Source organism: Lathamus discolor, chromosome 9 (assembly GCF_037157495.1).
Source record: "Lathamus discolor isolate bLatDis1 chromosome 9, bLatDis1.hap1, whole genome shotgun sequence".
Taxonomy (NCBI): Eukaryota; Metazoa; Chordata; class Aves; order Psittaciformes; family Psittacidae; genus Lathamus; species Lathamus discolor.
Window position 1 is genome coordinate 8,622,308 of NC_088892.1, and position 22,499 is coordinate 8,644,806.

The following is a 22,499-nucleotide window of genomic DNA, read 5'->3' on the forward strand; positions in this document are numbered from 1 at the left end:
CTGTATGCATTGCTTTTGGGCAAGCATTGTTTTGTTAAGGCATTACAGACTTCTACCACATGTTCTGGACACAAGTCCCTTGATCCCTCCAGCTCTGTGAGCAGAGTGGGGAGGCGACATGGATGTAAAGTTGTGGCTCTCACAAAAGCTGGTGGAGGGGAGTGACAAGGTCTTCTTACTTTATTATCCAATGTGAAAGTCTCAAAGTGGTTGCAAAAGGGCAGAAGGGGGCAAAAGGTTTGGGACTACTCCTGATATCTGAAGAGCAGATGTTTGTGAACAGCATTGTTTTCCTTTTGTTTCCACTCCCTGAATAGTCTAGTCAACCAGCTTCCAGAGGCCAACCTCATTTTACTCAGACACCTCTTTGGAGTCCTCCATCATATTGAGCAGAATTCCGGCGTGAATCAGATGAATGCCTTTAACCTGGCTCTTTGCATAGCACCCAATATGCTGTGGCTACCAAGTCCCACTGGGCCTGAAGAGGAGAGCAGGTCTACAAAGAAGGTAATCTTTCGTGGGTTTGGCCTCATGCTTGTCTTCCCCTTTTACTGCTTTTTATGAGCACTGTACTTTGTAGACTAAAGGAAGGCACAGAATTAGTGACAGCGCTGGCTGAGTGGCATCCAGGCTTTGTCCTTTCCCTTGTGCAGCTGTGGCCATGCTGGTAGGGGAATTTAACCACTCAGTTTATCCAGGATGGAAAGGAAAACTATGATTGCTTTAGCAAATGAACTTCTATGTGGCCAAGCAGACCATGTCCAGCAGCTGAAAGATGGAGCAACTGAAGTTAGACACTGCCACTTCAGCTGGATTTAAAGCCATTTTGCAGAGACAGAGTAAGCAATGAATATGACAGTGCGGCAGAGGGGAGGAATAAGCTTGTAGCTTATGAGGTGTTATCAATAGCGAGGAAAACTGTAGAACATGCTGCACCTGGCTCACTGTACCAGTTCATAGAGCTCATATTCTTGCTCCAAGTATAGTTCGTACAAACACATTGCCACGTCCTTAACAGCTTCTTGAGCAAAAGGTTCTGTAGGAAATTACATCTTTGTAGAAGGAAAAGGAAGATTCCAGGACTGATTTGACTTGCTTTATACAGCTGGCTGTATGTTCATGAAACTGACTGTAAATTCATGTCTTTGCCAGGTGGCCTTGTTAGTGCAGTTCCTGATTGAGAACTCCGGAGAGATTTTTGGAGGTGACATTGCTTCCTTGTTTCAAAGACCAGACAAAGAGTCCAAAACCTCAGAGGGATCTCTGGGTAAGTCGCTGGCACTGTGTCTTTCAGAAACATTTAAAGTCTTCTAGCAGTTAAACTCCTCATGCTAAAGAGTTTGCTTTCCCTTCATGTCTCTTCCAAGGAAAAACATTGCAAAACAGTTGAGTTTGGTTTTCCCTTTGTAAGGCATAGGCAGGAAGAGAGGGCAAAGCAGAGGGCTGGGGTGCATCTCTTGAAATGTCCCTGGTTGCCTTTCTCTCCGGATGCTGTTCAACCTATTCCAACTATCACAAGAATTTAGCATAGCCTTAGCAATGCCATGTCCCAGCAATCTTTTCTTCCAGATTAGTTCTGTGAAGCTAGACCAAATGGTTGAATGGAAAAAGGCTGATTTGTCTCCATGAATACAGGCCAGTGGTGAAAGCTCAGGTCATCAAGCCAACATTTTTGATATCGTTCCCAGTCCTCCTCTGGTCCCTGTGCAAACAGCGGATCAACTTTGCTTTTCCATGAGTATATTTTCCTGCCTTGGTTGTATGGCTAGGAGACATAGGCCATAAATTAATTTGTGTTCTCTGCCCTGGGCATAGGCTTGGCTCAGCATGATGATTCCTCTGATGAGCTGGAATTTTCTGCTTGTGACCCAGAAGGACCAAAGCATCACCTGGTACCTGAAACAGATGCCATTTTTGAGCCATCCAGCAGCTTGTTACTCGATGAGGATCCAGAGGACTGGGACTTGTTCAGTGAGATCACAGCCTGCTACCAAAGCAAAGCCCGGAAGAACGCCAGTGCAGACAGCTATGACCTCCTGGAAGAGGATGGCTCCTTCTGCTCCATCGGCTCAATACGCTCACTCAGCCCGGCCAGGGACCGGTGCTCATCGGAGCCCAGCGTCTGCCTCAGCTCCCAGCTGCCTGCTCAGAGCCATGAGCCGGTGGCCCGGCAGTCCAGCTGCGATGCCACCATCATGCACAGCCATACAGACTACATCCACAGGCTCAAGCAGCTGCAGGTAGAGAGCCAGAAGTTGATTGATGAAGGCCTAAGCACTGGGGTTAATAAGGCCAGGCAGAACTTGTGGCAGTCACCTCGGACCAGCTCTACGGTGAAGAAGCTCAGCTTTCAGAAGTCCAGCCTGTCCAACAGGTCCAGCTTCTCCAGCCTGTCCTCCACTACCACCTCCCCGTCTGCCTCCTCACTCAGCTCCTTAGACAGTGCTTTCTCCTACTGCTCGGAGTCATCAGCCATTAGTCCCACAGACGTCTCATCCCTACCATTCATGTTCGGTACGTCTGCCAGGCTCCATGCTGTGTCCCCCAGGATTGCCCAAAGGTCCCCGAAAGAGTGGCACAAGTCCCTCAGGTCTCCTGTGCCTTTACATCCATGTGATCTGGACAGTTTCCATGAGTATGAACCCAAGGCTGCAGAGAGCAATCATTGCTTTGGAGAGAGGAAAAGTGTTCCTCCTGTCAGCGGAGCTGCCGTGGGAAGCCCATTAACTGACATTGACTGGGAAGAAGAGGAGAGACAGCTGAGTTGTGGAGGGGGCCCTGGCCCCGGGCTCAGGAGCCAGGATTGTACCAAAGAGTCTGAACAAAACCCCGAGCTCCCAGCTGCCAGCCCAGCCAGCGAGAAGTCCCCACAGAGCAGCCACCAGCACCATAGGGAGAAGGCAGTGAAGAACATAGAAATCAAAAGCACAGATGCCTGCCCTCCAAGCCAGGAAAGCCTGAAGCGCACCAAGATAACCTTTTACATGGTCCCAAATAAAGGAAGTTCTTGTGAGTCTCCAGTGGAAGAGGAAGAGGAGGGATCCCTGGCAAACACCAGCAGCAGCGACTCTCCCAGCAGCAGCAGTGAGCAAAGCCTGTCCAAAAGCTTGCAGACTGTGAAAGTCCATATCCCCCAGACCGTTTTCTATGGGCAGAACACCCCTCTTGTCCTGCAGTCCATCTCCAGGCGCTACCACCATGGACCAGTGACCCCATCCCCACAGGCAGAGCACAAAGAGAGCCCCCAGTGTGCCTCCACTCCTGAGGAGCTGGAGAGTAAGCCAGAGGAAATGGCGCAGGCGCCGACCCAGAGCAAGGGCTTCAACACGTTCAGCCACACCATCCGTATCATCCTCCCCACCTCCATTCGAAACACCATCAGGGAGTATTTCAAGCACGACGAAACCAAGACCTGTCCCACAGCAGAGGCAGAAGCAGTGGAGAATGAACTCCTTCGGAGCAGGGTGGAGTGGCTCAGGAGCCAGCCACTGGCAGAGGTGGCCGCAGAGGAACGTGATACAGTGGCGTTTGCAGAAGAGACCTTTGTCTAGGGAGATGGATGTGGGAGAACTGAGTGTATTTTTTTGTGTATGTGCAGCAGAAAATAATGTGTAAGATATGATCGGGGTGTGAAGAATCTAGCAGGCTGCATGGGGCAGTAAGTGTAAAGCGACACTAATGTGTATGTAATGTTGGGGTTTAACATGCATTTTAGCTGGGATTGGGGGGGGAGTGGTTGTTCTTGGTTTTTAATTTGCACCCTTTTTATACAGAAGAGGCATCACTGGCTGGGTGTCTAGTGGTCTGAATGCCATCAGACTCTCCCTGTCCACGAATTAGCTGACATGTACAGGGGCTGACTCCGTTTCTTTGTAAAGTGGGAAAGGAGAAACTCTGCTTTATTTTCTCTGGTCAGCCGCTGATGCGTGTGGCTGACTGGAGAACTGGGACAGCTAACACTCCGGCAGAAGTAGTTAAAAATCCTTATGCTTGCACAAAATCCTCCACTATTCACTTTTCATCACCGCTCACCCAAAGGAAGACCCTTCACCTCCATCCTGGAAATCACTGCGGCTTCTCTCTACTCATCCTTTGTCCCCTGGTGGTCCAGCTCACTGTGTGCCTTCATTACTGTTTGAGGCACCAAATGGAGCCCAGAGCCCAAAGCCCAGCTTTCACTGACAGATGGCACATGTAATATGTTAACCCCAAGATTGCTTTTCCTTTCCCAATTCATTTTCATTGATTGTCTCAAACCTCCCCCAAACCTAGTGTTTGACAGAGCCACAGTTACTATGAAGGATTTTAGCACTGTCATTTTGGCAGAGCTATGAACATTTCTCTTTTTTGGTGTCCACTGGTCCTTTTATCCCTAGTAAAAGGTGACATTATATTTCTGTAAATGATGGTAGCATTTCAGAAAGCCCTTTCCAGAGGCAGTATGGATGGGGCAACTAATCAAATTCCTAGTCATGCTGAGAGGGACTTAAGTGGTATTTGGCTCTAGCACGAGGTCAGAGGAGTTGTGGAAGTTGTCAAGAATGTTGTTGAGTGGATGCTGAAGCAAAGCCTCATCTGGCCAGAAAGTTGTCAGTCCACAAGCTGAGATGGTCCAGGCTTCAACAGCGCTGATGTCTCAGAGAAGCATTGAATTCCCACTCAGCTTAGCACATGGCTCAGTTGTTCCAGGAGAATTAGGTTTGGAGAAGTGCCAGGCAGGGGTGTGCTAAGCAGGCTTCTAGTGCTGCACTACTAGAGAAATGCAGCCAGTGGACTCTTGGAGCACCCCCGTGATTCCACTCAAAGCAGTGCTCAGAAGAGCCACAGTCATAATGGGACTCGCTTAGAGGGTTGTGATGCTGCCAGCTGAGCTCTACACAGAAGCTGAGAGCATCACGTTAGTTTGACAGGCATTAAGAAAACGTTTGGAAAAGTCTCAGAGGTTAAAAGGTTCAGGCTATCTCATTTGAAAGTTATGTGAGAGTTTTCTAAGAGGTTTCTCTCAGAGAGTTGCTCCTTTTACTCAATTAACAGTGAATGGGTGAAGGACAAGAGAAATACGTGAATCCTAACGACTGAAAGGTCACCTTTGTGGAGTAAGTGCCCCCTGCAAGTTGCAGAGTGTCTGCAAATAGCTATGTGTAGAGTTGCTTGACACCTGCCATGGTTCAGTCCTTGCACAGAGGGGGAAGCCAGCTCTGTGAAATGATCTAGTAGGTATCAGATGCCGTCGCTCATCTGTCAAGTGCCTGTGGCCGAATGCTGGGACAGGGGAGAGAGGGGGAAGCCCGGAGCCCACTTTTCCGAGGTGTGCAGTTTGATTAACTCCATGCAGGGTGTTTAACTGTCGGATTCGGCACTCTCTGTCCCAAATCACCTTGGTGACCCTTGTATGATGGAAGGTGTATATAGTTGTAATACAACACCCCCCCATAATTCCCTGCACACATGAACACTGACGTGGCATTCACAGTCTTTGTTTTCCAGAGCTACAGTTGTAACTATTTCAATAAAAGACACACGTGTTTGTTTGTCATTGTGGTGCAGCGATCACCTCTTGTTCCCTTGCTCTTCCTTCCCTCTCTTCTGTGCTGGACTGGTGGCATTTGCAAAACACCAAACGCGCTGTTGAAACACGTGCGTCGGGCCCTAGATCTGAGAGGCCGGCCATGCCGAGCCTTCTGCCAGCAGGTCAGCTCAGGCACCACTCTTATGTGCATCTTTTGGGGGAGATGAAACAGCATTGACTATTAGAAAAGTGCCTGCACTTGGCAGAGAGATGATTCTGTGTTCTAAACGTGCTAATGGACTGTAAACTGACTCAGGAGCTGGGCTGGTCTCCGCTCAAACGAGGAAGACCTGGACCAAATGCAGAGTAAGAGCTCACGATTTGCGTCACCCAGAAGAATTATGAGCAAGTTAAAGAGATCAGTTTATAGAAAGTCTGGGAGAGGCGGGGCAAAAGGCACATTTTTTCCTCTCCTCATCCTAGGCTGCCTAATAAGGGCGCATTTCCCTGGGTAGCTGCTCTAACCCAGCTCTCTATTAATAAATTGTCTTCATTTAAAGCAAAACAAAACCCTCCAAAACTTATCAGAAAAGGTAGCACAATCCACTGGTCCCACTGGAGCATGTGATGCACAGCAGAGGCAGCGTACTACACAAGACAAGGAGACTTGGCCTCTGCAAGGGCGTGGAGACCTCACTTACCTGCTGCCTCTAGGCCTGAGTTGGAATCCTGCAGCACTCCTTTTCCATGATCCCAGGCAATGATGCTCCCCACATTTTGGCACCCAGTCCTACACGCACCAAGTCAGCAGATATGTTCCACACTTTCTTCCAAGCCATCAAAATACATATAGCAAATTAGTAATAGATTTCCTAGGGATAGGCTGGGAAACCTGTGGGCTGTGCCACCATACAGTAACTGAGAAACAGGTGAATGCCTTAATGTAAAGTCCCACCTCCAAATGCCCCTAATCCTGGCCACAGACCCCTGGGACTGTGCCATGAAGACAAAAAGGTCCTGGAGCTCCTGGCTTCTGCTGAACAATCATGCCAAACGACTGCTTTTAGCCCCAGGAAACTCAAGGCCACAAGTATAAATTTTAGTATAAATAATAGTATAAAAAGTATAAATAGTGTAATAATAGTATAGTAATATTATAATCATATAAAAAGCATAAATTACCCCCACCACCGAAAAAATCTGACTTAATTCTGGCACGAGCACCCTGCTTTGGTGTCAGTCTCTGGCAGGAGACACCCAGCAGTGGGTCACCAGGCCACGTGGGGCTGTGATTCACTCCACACTCCCACAGCAGCTTGTAGATGTACTGTCAGTGCTCCCCTCAGTGCAGGTGTCCCATGTGATGCTACCACTTAAATCCCTTTCTCAAAACTCCCAAGTGGGATGTTTCGCTCCCTGAGATGCAGCAGTGTGTTTGGAAGTCACCAAGCAGTCTTATAAATGTCCCCACAGCACCCAGTTCGCTCATAATAAGAAACACCAAATACAGACAGTTGGCTTTCTGCCCCAGAAAGGCCAAATTTGCCCTTAATATACAGCCTTCAGACACAAATAGGTTTCCATTCTCTCTCTGCCCTTTTTCAGATCAAAAGTAGAGATTTAGTTCAAGTTGGCTCTGAAATACTGAATGTCCTACTCGGTGCCCTGCCGGATAGTCACTTGGGAAGACATGTCGTGAGGTTGCCATCCGGGAAGTGAGGAGCCTTCATGACCTGCTCCCAATATAGATCAAGGCCAGACAAGTCCAGTTCATTTGCCTTGACGAGACAATGACTCATTCAGTTCAGCCTCTTCTCATTTCTGCTTGGCATGTGTGATTTGTTCCCTTATGCTGCGGGCTGATGGAAACCACAATGGAAATGCCCAGGGCAGTTGTAGTTTATTTCCACTGTCTCAGCCCTATTTCTGTCATCCCAACAGAGTCAGGAAAGCCGGTCTCCCAAGACATACTCTACCCCATCGTTTGCAGGTACAGACTCCTTTCTGCTACCCCATGGCACCTTTAAAGGGCAGGTAACCTTGCCAAAGAGTAGTGTGGGGTATTTTGGCTACCTACGTATCCAAACAGCTTGCCCTGGAAACTTTTTCCTCAAAGCTCATCCACACTCTGAAGAGGAACGTAACAGTCACTCAGCTCTTCCAAACAGGCAGCTTGCCATCCCACCAGCATGCAAAACATATAGATGAGGCCCATACTGATATGGTTCAGTGGTGGATTTTACCTTGGCAGTCCTGGGATAAAGGCAAGATTTGATGATCTTAAAGGTCTTTTCCTACCTAGCTGATTCGATGTTTCCATGTGGCAGTGCACCCGTGTGTAGAGAACTGACATCTTTCAGCAGCATCCTCTGCCCAGCTTCAAACTCACACACAGGAGGGGGGTGAGGAGCTCCATGTTACCTCTGCTTTGCAAGAGTGGCAGCATCAGGGACAGAAGCAAAGTGGCACTGAAGGTGGTGGTGCCTTTACTGCTTTCTTTTAATCTATTTTCATTCTCTTTGCTTCGTTATAACAAACCTGGGGCAAGCTGGAAGAGAAGAGGTTTGGGAGAAACAGGCACACGTTGCGGGAGGTTTCCCAGGGCTACCTTGTTGGTTTGGCCTTGAGCTGGCTTACAAGTGCCAATCAAGAGCTTCTAGAGGAAGGAAGGGAGGAAAGGAGGAAGAAAGGAAGGGAGCAAAGGAGGCAGGCTCACCATGCCCCCGCTCTGCTCGTCTTGTGCGCAAGCGGGCGCTCCGAGAGCTCCACCTCGTGTCGCCTCCAGTCACCACTTGCCGCTGGCCCCTAAACAAACCGGAGCTGGGAGATGATGTTCTTTTCCGTGTGGATCCCAGGCTGTAAACCCAACGTAGTAACCCAGCGGGTAAAGGGAGAAAACGAACTCCGGGACGAGGCAGGCTTAAAGGTGGCCCCAAACAAAACCATTAATGCACTTGTAATAATCCTGACCCTTAAAAGGTCCCTTCCAGTCGCTTTGCACCATGATGCTTAAACTTGGAGTTTTGGGCTTTTATTCCAAACCCAAGAAGGACTTGTACATCTGAAACCCCCCTCTCCCCCCTTTTATGACAGTTATAAGGCAAGTTTGACATATTCATTCAAACATGAGGGGAAAATCCAGTCTATTTAACTGGGGCAACGGGATATTAGAGTTCCACCAAACTCACACTATTCCAGCCAGGCTCCTGTTACCAGAGAGGTGCATCTCCTGGGTCTGAAAGTCCAATTATTAGAATTTTATTTGATGTATGTGGTAGTACAGCAATGGAAAAACACAATATTAGGAGAAAGGAGCAGATCATGGTACATAATGCATTTAACATCTCGAATTTATTGACAGTGGTTCCCTCTAACAGGAAATGTCAGCATTCAAATGGTTATCAATATGTTCTTGCTAACAAAGTTCCTTTTGCCTGTATCAAGCCAATCAGCACGCTGTCTTGTATTCGGAACAGCTACCTCTTCTTAAGCTTCCCAAATTGGGAAAACTCTGCTCTACAGTTAAAGAGCCAAGCCTTGCAAAATTCCCAGCAGTTACTTAAAATAGCAGAATTCCTTAAATTTCAAAGGAGAGGGTGAGTCACATACAATGCAGATGTTCACTGTCACCCTCCCAGGGAAAACGTAGAGCCCTTGCGCTTTAGTCCAGTTGTATTCAGCAGGACACTTACAACATGTACCAAAGTCCCTAGAATTAAGCTTTGTTTAAAGGAGAGATTTGCCGAATGGGCGTTTACACTAAATCAGACCTCTACGGTCTACTGCAAGCCAGCCACAAAAAGCAATAGTGTTAGTCAAAAGCAAAGGACCCTGCACACCTAAAACGAGGATGGGAGTTGTGCAGGAGTCGTTTCTGGTTACTGTTTGCTTTGCTTTCCAACCTCCAGCTGCCTCCTCATGTCTGATACATCCGTGGGGACCCGCACTGTCACACCATCCATCGACTTCTTAACGCACACCTGGCAGCCAAGCCGAGATCTGAGAAGAAAACATGAAGTGAGGCTCGTCTGCTCCCACAGGGAGAGAGGAAACTCCCCACCCACATTGGGATGTCTGCACCAGGCTGGGTTTTCACTCAAGTTCCTGTTAAAGGTCTTATGCCCCAAGAGAAAGCAGTTCTAGAGGCACGACACTGACACAGAGTAAGTCCTGACCCCTTGGAAAGAGGTGCCAGGTGCTGAGAATCTGCCTCAGAGGCTTAGGAATCTACTGCGATCAGCAGGGAGGCTTACGTCTCTGTGAGCCCATACGCCAAGTCCAGCATGTCCAACTCTTCATCCGAGATGGCATCCAGCTTTTGGAAGGTGTCCTTCTCAAAGATGAGGTGACAAGTGGAGCAGGCCAATGTCCCTTCACACGCACCTGGTGGAGAAACGGGGGAATGACAGCAAATGCGTAAAAGACTAGCTGAGGAGAGATGATCTTCAGGAACAGTGTGGGAAAAGGTCCTTTAACAGATCTGGAGCATGTCAAAGGAGATGCCAGCAAAGGCAATCCTTGGACCGATACAGATTTCAGCCTGCTTTTCCTCTGTGAGGATCACAATCAGTTTTCATGTCTATAGGCTAAGAAAGTTGGGGCTGTTCAGCCTGGAGAAGAGAAGGCTGCGTGGAGACCTCATAGCAGCCTTCCAGTGTCTGAAGGGGGCCTATAGGGATGCTGGGGAGGGACTGTTCATTAGGGGCTGTAGTGACAGGACAAGGGGTAATGGGTTAAAACTTAAACAGGGGCAGTTTAGATTGGATATAAGGAAGAAGTTCTTTACTGTGAGGGTGGTGAGGCACTGGAATGGGTTGCCCAGGGAAGCTGTGAATGCTCCATCCCTGGTGGTGTTCAAGGCCAGGTTGGACAGAGCCTTGGGTGGCATGGGTTAGTGTGAGGTGTCCCTGCCCATGGCAGGGGGGTTGGAACTGGATGATCTTAAGGTCCTTTCCAACCCAAACCATTCTATGACTCTATGAATCAGCCAAATGCATTGACACCACTGGAATCCCAGTGGTGACAGCGTGGAAATCACACCGCCAGCTCAGTGAGCAGCTGCTGGGAGAGAAGCTTGCTTCACTGTCTCACCAGAACACAGTGCCGTGCACAGCTGCACTGTTCCCAGGTACCCACTGGTCACAGCAGACGCATCAATCCTAGGGGCACATACGCTTGAGCAACACTTACCAAATCCATCAATGGCCAGGTTTTGACTGACCACCACTTCCAGCAAACTCTGCCCTTCTTTGGCTGTGGCCGTGAGTCGCTCTCCATCCCAGTTTATAAAATGCACCGTCACCTGGTCTGAAGAGCTACAAGACAAGTTTGCACAAATCAGAGGAGCCCACCATTTGCTGTATGGCCACTGCTGAGGTCTGCTGGCTGAGCACTAGAGACATGGTACTTGGAAGGAAATGTGCATACAAGCACTTCCTAGGAGGCTTACACTGTGCATCTCAGAACAGATTCAGACTATTAGTTCTCAAAGGCAGGCAAACCCGAGCCGAACCAAAATATTCCCCACTTTATCAGACATCCCTCCGAATAAATGTTGAGCTGTACATTAACAAGTGCAGATGGTGTGCACCCAATGCCTCTGCTTGGGCTGGCTGGTGGAGGGAGCGTTTGTAGGTAGGCAAAGTATTTGAACGTGCTGGGCCTGGGATGGTAATCCAGGATGGAGTGGAGTAATAACAAGAAAAGTGCTCAGGATCAGATACTAATTATGCAGCAAGGGCTGTTTTGATCCACATTTTATTCCCAAGAGGATTACCTGATGACTGTAGTTTTTCTGCTGTTTGTTCTTTCATGAAGCACCTGCTTCTTCCCTGAACTCAATCACAGGGCGCCTTGTGATGAGACATGCTCAGCTCCAGCCTACAGTGACTGCGCTGAGTAACCTCCTCTGATCTGCTGTGATCCTTGTTCAGGAGAAACTGCTAGTTATGGTGACAGCCTGCAAGATTACACCTTGTAAAGAGTCAAGAGCAAGGTCACCAGCATTCCTGAGTGCTGACTTGTGGAAATACGATCTACAAAAAGAGGGAAACAGCATCCACTTCACCTCCTGCAAACCAGGCTTTCCCCACTAGCGTGTAGAAGGCTGCCACCCTGACCAGGGGTGTCAGGGATTTGCCACCAGGACAGTGCATTCTGAGACAATCTGTTCTATCTGCCAGGGGGAGCACATAAGCAATGAGTGTTTCTTCTTAGCGCACATATCCAAATGGTCACTTAGAAGCTGGAGGTCCCATCTCCTGCGCCGAAACAGGGCAGCACCCTGCAGGCAGTGGGCGCTTTGCCCAGTGGCCCTCAATGTGGCACTGCCCCAGTGCCCATCGTCTCAAAGCCCAGGACATTCTCCAGTGGTAGAAGCTGGGTCCACCCTCTCCTGTCACGCAACACTCTCCCCGATCTCTGCAAAGACCCACCTCTGTCTCCCACTGCTTTGATAAACTCCCAAGCACCAGTAACATCAGTGCTGCCCCGTGGCCTTGCTGCTGCCGTTTCTGGCATAGGAAGAAAGAACCACAGCCTTGAAGACAGAGTGAATTTCATAGCGAGATCTGGCCGCGCTCACAATCCCCTAGTTTTTCCTCACTTACACAAGACTGAGTGAAGCAGCATCCAACTTCTTCCAATAGAAGGGCTGTTTGGTACAAAGCTTGGTAACACTTCTCCTGGAAGCTCTGGGCCCAGTGAAACAAACAGCAAGTGTCAGAGCTCTGAGGATTTCTAATATTATCTCCTGATTTCTTGCAATGTATTTGCAATATACACTGCATGCAAGCTATCACAGCCCCAGAGTCACACATTACAGCAAACCTACCAGCTGAGAAAACACCTACACTCCTCAGTGCCAGGCGTCCTCTTGGAATGTCACAGACTGGGAGGAGGAACTGGTTAAATGGGAATTGTCCCTGCGACAGCAGCACCAGCAGCTGAAAGGACTTTTTGTGTCTGTTCACCCCTCTCTGCTCTGTGGCAGATGAAAATGAAGCATCTGGAAATCTCTGCTGATTTCCTTTTAACAGAAATATATGAGGATCACGTTTAAACAATTTGCTTTGCTCTTTCTTAACTCACAAGAGGCAGAGATGGAGTACAGGGGATGTATAGGAGACAGGAAAGAATTCCTGCAAAATTGGAATGGAAAAGAAATTCTCCTCTTTCCAGTTTGCAGGTCTTGTTCATTCAGCTACACATAAATCACAATCTAGATCTAATCCCATTTACCTGCTGGCAAATCATTGCTGTACATCTCAAAACGATTAAGGATGCTGTTTCTTAAAACGTTGTCACATAGACATCATCAGCATGAGTTCAGGTGCAGAAAATCCCAACCAATTCCCTCTGCTTTGGAAAGTCAATCCCCACATTCTATCAATATTTGGAAGCGGAGAAGAGAGATGAAACAGGATTTTGTGCCTTCTCTGCTCTTTGGTTTCGGTCTCTACCCCGGCAGCAGGAGCAGAACGCAGGGGCCGCTGTACCTTCCTCTGAGGAGCCCGGCTTCCTGTTTTTCAGAAAGCTCCAACAGAAAACAATGCCTGGGCCATTAATCCACAACAGGGTCCCCTGGTTGGGAAAACAGCTGTGAAGTTTGCACCAGGACCATGCTGCAGAGGGGAGGGCTTCCCATGTGCGGAGTGGAAAGGCCACATTGCAGTCATAGGATCCCTTTTTCTCCCGAAGCAAACAGCCAAAGAACATCTTTAAGACATTTCAGTCTCCTTCACAGAGGCACCCCCAGACCTTTCACTGTAAACAAGTAGTGTAAACACTTGTTCTCAAATGTCAAGCACAAAGAAACCCCAACCCCGTCTATATTTCGATGGATTAGACCCACTTAGTTCATTTCCATGGCAAATAGGCGGGTTTCCTGACAATGTTGGCTTTACAGTTATGGGTGAAATAATTTGTTACACAAAAGCCATAGGACTTCACTTAAAGCTGTAACTCAATACGTTCTTCAAGAGGATAACGCAGGCTGGCTGCCTGCAAGCAGAGAGCGCTGGATCCAGCAATCACCAATGCTACACATGTGTTTATTGACAAAAAGCTTCATCTGTGTTGTCTTTTTAGGCACCCTCAGCCCACATCAGTCCCAGGAGAACCCCATAGCAGTCTCCTCCAAATGCAGGGATTCAGATCCCTGCAGTTCCTCCGGGACACAGCCCTGCCTGAACTGTTGCTGCCAGTTAAATAAGCCCTGAGACAGCTGAGCTGCGGCCAGGGGCAGCACGCAGGTCACCCAGTTAGACACAAGGAAGTACAGATGCTCTCGTCACAGACCCCCTGCATGATGCTGGACAAGCCTGGGTACAACAGTTCATCCCTGCTCTCGAGAAGGTGATGACAACCACTCCTGACAACAGCACAGAAAGCACCTGTAAGGAGCTTCCCTCTCTTTGCTGGCTGTAGAGGAAATTTAAGCTGTTTGTCTGTGTTCTTAGTATAGATGCCTCTGTTGGGGGCATAAACCCAGCCTGATTACTCCCTGTGTTCGCTGTCCAGTTCCGTCATCCCCCCCCAGCACCACCGGTGTGCTGGTCTAGTTGTCTTCATGTCCCACAAATCAGTCCCAGGCTTAAGTCTCCTCTGGAGGCCACCGGCTTTGGGTACCCGACGCTTCAGGAGGGCCTGGAAAGAAAAGCTGTAGCCTTTACTTTCTATTTACTTTTGCATTTGTTTGCCGTTGGTTTTGAAGCTATGAAAAAAAAAAATCACATTTTGTTAAGAAAACAAAAGGTTAAAACCCAGGATTTTGAAAGCAACCCAAAATTGCACGGACATTTTGCGCCATTTAGACTGCACTGCTCTACAATGACGTTACTGTCAGAGGACACACGTCAGAGCTTTGGAAAGATCTTACCAGACGTGACAAGCTCAGCACTACAAGTTCAGCATCTGCCAGTTGATTATTCCATTAAAAATAACTAAATCCCAAACTTTCTGTGACACAGGGGAACAGTGAAGGGGTTCCAAGAAGGTGGTTCCTTTCCCTTTTGGTGTTTTGTCCCTAAAAGCAAGGGATTTGTATTTCCAAGGCCATACAAAACAAGACGCCTACAAGTACGGCCAGAGATAACTTCAGAACGAGCAAGCCAATTGGAAAGAAAACCCACTGATAACGAGTCTTCATAAATCCCATCAAGCAGGGTTATCAGCATAACTTTCCCCTAAGGTCAGATAGCAGAAGGGTTTACTTTTTGTGATGTTGGATGGGCCTTTTTCTCAATGTCGAGCAGATTACAGTCTGATCCAGACCGCACCGATCTAGGAGATGTAAAAATTCCTTTTATTTGGTCAGAGGAATGCAATCTCCTTACAAATTATCCCTAAGGAACAGAGAGGAAACACTGGCAGGGAGTCTGCGGTAGATCCTGCCGTAGGAATACAGATGCGCACTCTGTGCCAGGCAGCCTCTCATCAGCCCTGTCCTTCCAGCACAGGGGAACAGCTGCTCCTGCATCATTAAGCCTTCCTTGTTGAGGAACGCCCAGCCTACCTAGACTCCTTTCCCTCCAGGACTGCTTCCCAAGGGACTCTGGCACCCAGGCCCCTAAACAGGCCAAATGCTGTTCTTTCAGATGACCAGCTGGGATTCCTCCACCCTAGCACGTAAAGGCATTGCTAAACAGCTTCTGACCAATTTCCACCGCAGAGTTTAACTCCCAGAATTTGCAATTCCCAGGGCAACCAACCCAGTGGCCATCCCAGCTTCCCCACAGCAGGAATACATCAGGCTTCTGACCCAGCTGCCCAACGCACCTTACACACTATCTCAGTCCCTCAAAGGCTGCTTAAGAGACTCTTGTGCCATGTTGTCATCTTCACACTCTGGATCCAGGTCACTAGCTGTGGCCTCCACAGCTCCAGAGGCAGGGAAAAGCACCAAAAGGACCAGTTCCCTGCACCACCTTCCTCCCATCAGCATCTTCATCCACCACCTCCTGCAGGGCTTCTTTCACATGCCCCTCTCCCTCCTTTTGTGGAGCAAGGCAGAGGTAAGCACATGTCCCTCCTGGAAAGGCCCTTCCAGATGCAGTGAGCCAGGGTTCAGCATTTTACTCACCTCGAATCCCCAGGGGCATCCTGGAGCTTCTGTATGGCGCTGAAGCCTCTTTCCGAGCCCTGCCTGGGTGCTGTGCGATGCTGCTCGGTCACCCCACAGAGATGAATAAAGCGACTCTTGCCCACATTCAGTCCACTTAGCAAGGGTCGCATGAGCGCTGAGATACCGGGAGCTATCATGCTACTGGGGTCCTGCTCCGTGGCTCCTAGGCTGTTGTTTGTTACAAGGGCAGCTAGATTAAGAGTTATAAGTACACTGGGAAGGGAGGAGAGAGAAAGAAAGGGGGGGAAACCAACTAGGACAGCCTCCTTGGGGGTGGAGGGAGGGAGGAGAGAGGGGAAGGAGGAGGGAAGGATGGACATCAGGACTGTGCTTGGATCTTACAGCAGTCCAGCCCATCAGGGCATGGGAATTGCGTGAAGCATGGTAACATGAGCATCATCCCCACAGACCGGTTCCATGCAACGCTCTCCTTGCGTGGCCTTACAGGCTTCCCTTTCAGGGACTAGACATAAATCCAGCATCAGGAGTAGTGGTCAGTGCAATGTCTCACCATAAAAGGGGTTGAAAGCCAAGGGCTGGAAGAGCAGACAAGCAGGAACAATGATGGCTGATGCCTCAGGAATAGAGGGAGATGCCAGTACTGCAGCAACAGGGTGAGAGTGCGACTTATGGATTCTGCTCATGACATAGATGCTGTTCATCCACATTGTTACCCTCCCCAATACTGCAGGCTCCCAGCTCTGAAACATGAATGTTCACTTCCTTTGCAGGATGGTGGTGAGAAGCAGCCACACTTTGCTCATTTGCTAAATTCTCTGCTGAAAAGCGCCATAAAGGCACAGATAAATCTCATTTCACACTCATGCTCCATGCTAGTGGGACTTCTGCAGAACACTCGCCAAGTTATTCCCAGAAACACTGTCACTAGCTTAGTCTACCCTCCTCGCCACAGTAAATCAGGTTGCCCCAAGGACCAAAATACAACAGCAGAGAGTTTCAGCTCCTGGGTTTTGTGGAGTTTGAAAACAGCTCTCACCTCAGGAGCCCCAGTACCCTAACACCAATGTAACAGCTCACCATTTAGTAGGATGTTTGCTTTAACCAGCTTAATGCAATAACATATTAGTATCTGGTATAAGTAAAAAGCTTTGAAACTGCACTCTCAAAATCAATCCATACAGGGGAGAGAAACCACAGCATAAGAATGAGAACTGGCTGGAAAATGTTCCCCTACACACACACACAGGGGATTCATATTGTTTAAAATAATAGGAAAATTTTGGCTTTTCATCCCAAAATGAAAGTTTTCCACCCAAAGCTTTCAGGTTGGAAAGGGATGCCAAAGCTTTCTGAGAAAAGCATCAAAGGCATTAAGGAGCGCAAGTGTTTTCCATAAGCGGGGAAGAGAATCCTATTCTTCAGTCCAATAAAGTTTGAAAGGCAAGCGTCCAAGCATTCCAACACATAACTGAGATAGCTTCAATGGAGAGAAACTCGTAGGCAACGCATAAAGGATTAAAAAAGGAAAAAGAAAACTCTTAGAGGGAAATCCAGTTCCCAAAGCCTCCTGTCTGCTTCCCTCTGTTCACTTTGCACCCGATAAAGCAGCACAGACGAGTATTTCGTATTGACTCATTCCTATTTTCCAAGTGCAGGCTGGGCATTACTGCTCCCATGAGAGGACACGTGCAAAAGGAACATGCAGTCCCTCTGTTACAGAGGGACGTGATCCGAGATAACTTGGAATCGTACCTGCAGTGCATCACCGACCAAAGTCACCCATATTCAGCAAAAGGAGCAAGGAGACACTTCCCAGCTCAATGCGCAATAGGCAGGGCAACCAGCAATCACAGCCTTGCGGCATCCTCACGCCTGCCCCTGCTCATCCCACAAACACGTTTTCTGCTGCAGGGTTTGCCCCTCAGGTTTTGTTCAGGTCAAGAGCTCTGTGAGCACAGGACAAACCACCGAGTATCAGCAGGATTTTAATCCAGAGTGACTGCTACCCTCAAGTCCAAAGCCAGTGAGAGCTGCTGTCTGCTGAGAGGCACCCACAGTACACTCCTGGGAGCAGGAGGGCAGGGGTGCTATGCTGAGTCAGGGGTGCTATGCTGAGTCAGGGATGCTATGCATCAGGCATGGGTGCACATGAGACTGCCCCATTCATGCCCTTCTCCAATTCCACACTTTGATTGCAGTTAATGGAAAAGTTCCTAATTGCAATCATTTGTAGAATACCCTTTGAAGATTTCCCTTCCTACCCTTGCCATTATCACAGAAGAGAGCTGGCAGCGAGGCAAGCAGTTTGTTTTAGCTGAACGCAGCTCTGGCCAGCGTCCCTGCTTTGTGGCCCCTCACTCTCAGCTAAGCTTTTTCAGGTAGCTTCTCTCTCCTGCAAGTTGCCCCAAATACTTCATCTTTCAAACCCAAATTCTTGGGCTGCAGCTCACCTCTGAATCTAAAACTCACCCTGTGCAGCCTCTGCAGCTGAGACACTGCCTAGTCCTGCCTTTGCTTTTCAGGCACTACAGAGATGCAGTAGGCAGCCCAGTTCCCCCAGTCAGTTCAGTAGAAGGAAAGCAAGGCTTGCCATGAGAGATGCAAGGAGAAGGGCCACAGTGCATCCAAACAAACCACAAAGCATCTTATCTCTGCAGCAAACCTTGAATTGAGAGATACACGAGATAAATGCGCAGTGGTTTTCACAGCAAGGACATTTGCGTGTTTGCCTGGCACTGACCTCTCTCCTTGCCAGGAACTCAGAGCACAGCAAGTGACAGGTCAATGCTACCCAATGGGAGAGGGGCCAATACAGAGCGAAATCAGGTTCAAGAGCATCGTATCCAGTCCTGCAGGGAGGTAAGAAGCAGAGGAGGGGACAACTGCCTTCTGGAAACAACCCTGCTCGGGTAGGAAAAAGTCATGCTGAGTTTGGATAGCCTGTTTTATGGTCTTTGAAACAGGGGAGAAAGGACAGGAGTCAGATCTCCTTTTCCCTCCTCTCCCCTGCTCCATCTAAGAGCAAGCCTACAGGTAAATGAAGCCTTTCCAGACTAAACCAGTGCTCATTTAGCCCAGGACACAAAACCAGGCAGCTTTTCAAATAACCACCCCTCTGTTCCACAGGAAACAAACTCCAACTACACAAAATACCCTTGCTTTGAAAAAAACCACTCAAAATGTTGGTTTGGAGACCAAAATATGGGCAGGACAGACACAGCTGAAATGAGCCTTTAGCTCTGTTTCACAGGTTGGCAGCAGCCAGTTTTCCACCAGCGTGCCCATGGGTGCACAACCCCTGTCCCTCACGTCGCTTGCCGGCAGGTCATCTTCTGCTGCCAGCGCAGTGGCTGTGCCTACATGTCTAGTGAAGAGTTAGCACATGCTGGGAAGGAAGTGGTTTTCTACCTTGAAATACATTGTTCCTGCTCTTCCGCACCACACAAAGGACAATTTGCCCCTCACCTCTCCCCCCAGCCTAGGGAGACTCACCCCAATTGGAGGTTTGTTGGACAAACACCTACAAGGTGCCATGAACTCCACCTGATTTGTGCACAAGCCGTACACAGGGTGCAGTCAGCACTGCACAGATCTAACCAGTTCCTCGGTGCCACTGCAGCCCTCCACAGCCAGAAGCACACTCAGATTGCTGAGACACCAGACCCAGCCCCTCTGACCACTGTTAAGTTTCAGTCTCTCCATGGGCTGGTTCAGCAAACACATAGGAACAAGGCAGACTTGCATCAGTTCCTTCAGGCTGAAGACACTGTGCGAACAGCTCTGACCAGAGGAGCTCTTCTCTATGCCTCACAGCTCCCAAGAGACCCTGGATGGGAGGTTTAAAATTACAGTATTGGCCTGCTGCCTCCTTGAAAGCAGATTATTAGATTTGATCCATTTGATAAATACAGGGAGGAAGACGTTTCTCTATGAAGGAGAAGAATCAGAAGGAGCAGGAAGCATCAGGAGGGGCAGCCTGTCCTGCAGCAGAGCAGCCAGAAGAGCAGGAGAGTAAAGAAACAGGATTCACATGTGTGTCAGAAACCACCCAGCCCCTATGCATGAGCAAGCTGCAGCATATGCAGAAAGGGTAACAGGTGTCATCAGGCAAGCAAATTGCCACCCATTAGCTCCAATACTGGAGAACTTTATCAAATCAGTGTTCGAGACTCAAGTGTTTGACCCACGTCTTAGATACCACCTCATGGAGGCTGGAGGCTTAGGGGAGACTTGTAAACGTGCCTCAGTTTCTACATCTCTCAAACAAGAGGACCGTTTGCCCGCTCTGACCTTTCTCTACATGTTCAGCAGCCTTCTGAGGATCACCACAGTGAAGGAGCGAGGGGCAAACTTTCCCCACTGGAAGCAAGAGGGCAGTGATGCAGTCAGAGGTGGGCCCCCACTGCAACAAGGAACCAACACAAATCCACAACAGGGCTTCTTCACAGCAGCCACCTCTGGCAATGCAGCTGCTGCCTGGCTGGGTGAAGGCCACTGAGAAGTTACATTGCCCCAGCCAAGGCCTTCACTTGCAGATGCTTCTCCTTCAGGCAGTCAAGGATGCTTCAAAGATGGATGGGGGGGCAGCACTGCTCCATGTGGGGTATAGACAGCCTTCACTGTAACCTCCCAGCTCAAGAGCAGTATATCCTACATCCCCTTGACCCTTCAGTCAATCTTGATGATTGAAGATCAACCCTGGCTTTAAAAGATGATGCACAACGACAGACAATAGCAATCATGGGTGCTTGTAATTTTCCAACTAGCACTGCTCACCAGAAAGCTGTATTGACAACTACTCAGTAAGTGCATTCTCAACAGAAGGTGGAGGTACAACCCCTTCCAGCAGCTCCCAATATCCCCTCTTGCAGTCTCCACAGTACTCTTCCCTTAACGTCTCCTCATTCTTTCCTCTACTTTTCCCTATACCCACTTCATTCTGGCTGAGAAGGTCCATCTTAAATCACTATTAACTTTCGGAGACCCATTAACTTGGTAGTGGATGTTCACTTAGGCATTGTTCAGCCTTCAACGTTCCCAGATCAATGCAGTCTTCACTTGAAGGCTGCAGCAGCGTTGAAGCAGACATGCAGTTCCTCCGCTGGGTTTCAGGAGTTTGAAATCCTGGAAGGAACAAAACCCCACCTATGGAAGCTGGATCCATGCCATGCCTGGCGGGGACTGCATTGGTCCACACTTCATGTTTTGTTTATAGACAAGTTGAGCTTTCTCCCCTAGCTCCAGATCTCTGAGCACTATCATGTTCTGAGGAAATCTCTGCCTTATTCTGCAGTGCAGCAGCCCCAAGGCAGAGGTTCTGCAAAGCCCCTCTTCACAAGCACGTAGGAAGCAGCTACAAAGAAAAATCACAGTTCATTAGTAGAAAGGTAGCCATGCTCTGAAATCATTGGACCCAACCCCAAAACCTCAGAAAACAGGTAGAGATAAGATAGTCACAGTAAGGCAGCTGCAAAGCAAATAGGGGTTAAATCCCTGGTACAGGGTCAGGGCAAGACAGACCCAGGAGGATGCTGGAAGCAAGCAGCATCGAGGCCCAGCCACATTCTGCACACTAACCTTGCTGTGTAAGCTAATAGGCATGGAAGTGGCATGGTAGGCACTCACTGGTGGCAAGTTCCAGCAGCAGATCCTCCTCCATTTGGCCAGTCCATTTGCAAGTTAAGCACAATATAAATCTATATATATGTAAATATATAGACTCTGTGTCTACAAAGAAACGTGAATTCCAGTACTTGCTCTGTCCGACAGCCTAGAGAGCTGGGGAGGCAGGGAAAGGGATGTTATTCAAGCTGCTGCTTTTTGGGATGTATGACCTCCTTATCTGCAAGAGTGCTACAAGGCTGACCTCTCAGGAACCACATGGAAGACCTGTTTAGCCCGGAGACACAGCACTAGGCTCAAAGCATGCCTTAAGTAACCAGCCAGACACCATCTGCTGTATTTCTCTGAACTTTATTGGCACTTTAGGAAGAAAAGGGTATGGATTTTAACAACTCCTCCAAACAGGAAAAAAATGCCTTAATATCAAGGTTCTGTCTGCAGATAAGCACATGGACCCACAAATTACTCCATAACCTTAAGGAACTGATGTTTTATTATAATCCAGTAAAAAGACTGGTCAAAAACATAATTTACAGCAACCAAAAAAAAAAAAAAAATAAAACAAGAAAAAAAAACCCCAAAACCAAGCCAGGCAAACATTTGCTAAAGTCCTTCCCCCATCCCCAAGAGGAGCAGTTATCCAATGAAACTGGAGCATGAGGAGGAAGAAGAACAATTCACTGTATTCTAACAAATAAAAAACCGTGTCTACAAATCTCACCATAATACTGAAAGCTTCTTACATTAGTTTTCTTGCAAAATATCATTTCTTTACAATACAGTATACATTTCAAAGGGAAGGAGGACCACAACCACAGCCTCCGTCCCATGACTAATATTTTCTAATTGTGCATAGCTAGAAGTATTGAAATCAAATATCATTAGATACCACTGGAATATAATACTGGTTAAGAAGGAGGCAGGGCTGAAACAACTACAAAGAGTTAAGTAGACTCACTGGCACAAGCCGTTCTATTCCTATATTGGACCATTTGGAATTAGAACGATTAAAAAAACCCTATAAACAGAAGTCATGCCAGCATCATAATACATGATCTCAGCAGTGTGGTGTGACCCAGAGCAAAAAAGGCTTACTGGTTTATTATTTGAACACATATTCCAGGCACCATATATCAGCTTGTTAGGAAGTTGCTAAAACGTAATAAAGGCTTTTCTCACCCCAAAATGCATCAATAGTTGCAGTGGACAGAGCAGAAGTGCTGAGAACCAGCTTTAAAGCACCAAAACAGAAGTGTAAAGGTTGTCTGTTCCCCCAGTAATGAG

At 48.3% G+C, this 22,499-nt stretch overlaps 2 protein-coding genes across 2 annotated transcripts in view; one reads left to right on the plus strand and one right to left on the minus strand.

Annotated features, from left to right (window-relative positions):
- The window catches only part of LOC136019400 (rho GTPase-activating protein 20-like), a 32,987-nt gene extending 27,451 nt beyond the window's left edge, over positions 1 to 5,536 (plus strand). The window contains exons 13-15 of the mRNA XM_065689561.1: positions 318 to 507; positions 1,153 to 1,267; positions 1,816 to 5,536. Coding sequence (XP_065545633.1) covers positions 318 to 507; positions 1,153 to 1,267; positions 1,816 to 3,551 — 2,041 coding nt within the window. The 3' untranslated portion in view covers positions 3,552 to 5,536. The remainder of the gene's footprint in view (positions 1 to 317; positions 508 to 1,152; positions 1,268 to 1,815) is intronic.
- Positions 5,537 to 8,738: 3,202 nt separating this feature from the next.
- On the minus strand, positions 8,739 to 15,861 carry LOC136019511 (adrenodoxin-like). The gene is made up of 4 exons (XM_065689797.1): positions 15,591 to 15,861; positions 10,700 to 10,824; positions 9,763 to 9,892; positions 8,739 to 9,508 (listed from the first exon to the last, which is right to left on the minus strand). The coding sequence occupies exons 1-4, from the start codon at positions 15,767 to 15,769 to the stop codon at positions 9,388 to 9,390; spliced, it is 555 nt and encodes a 184-aa protein (XP_065545869.1). The 5' UTR covers positions 15,770 to 15,861; the 3' UTR covers positions 8,739 to 9,387.
- Between the last annotated feature and the right edge of the window lie 6,638 nt (positions 15,862 to 22,499).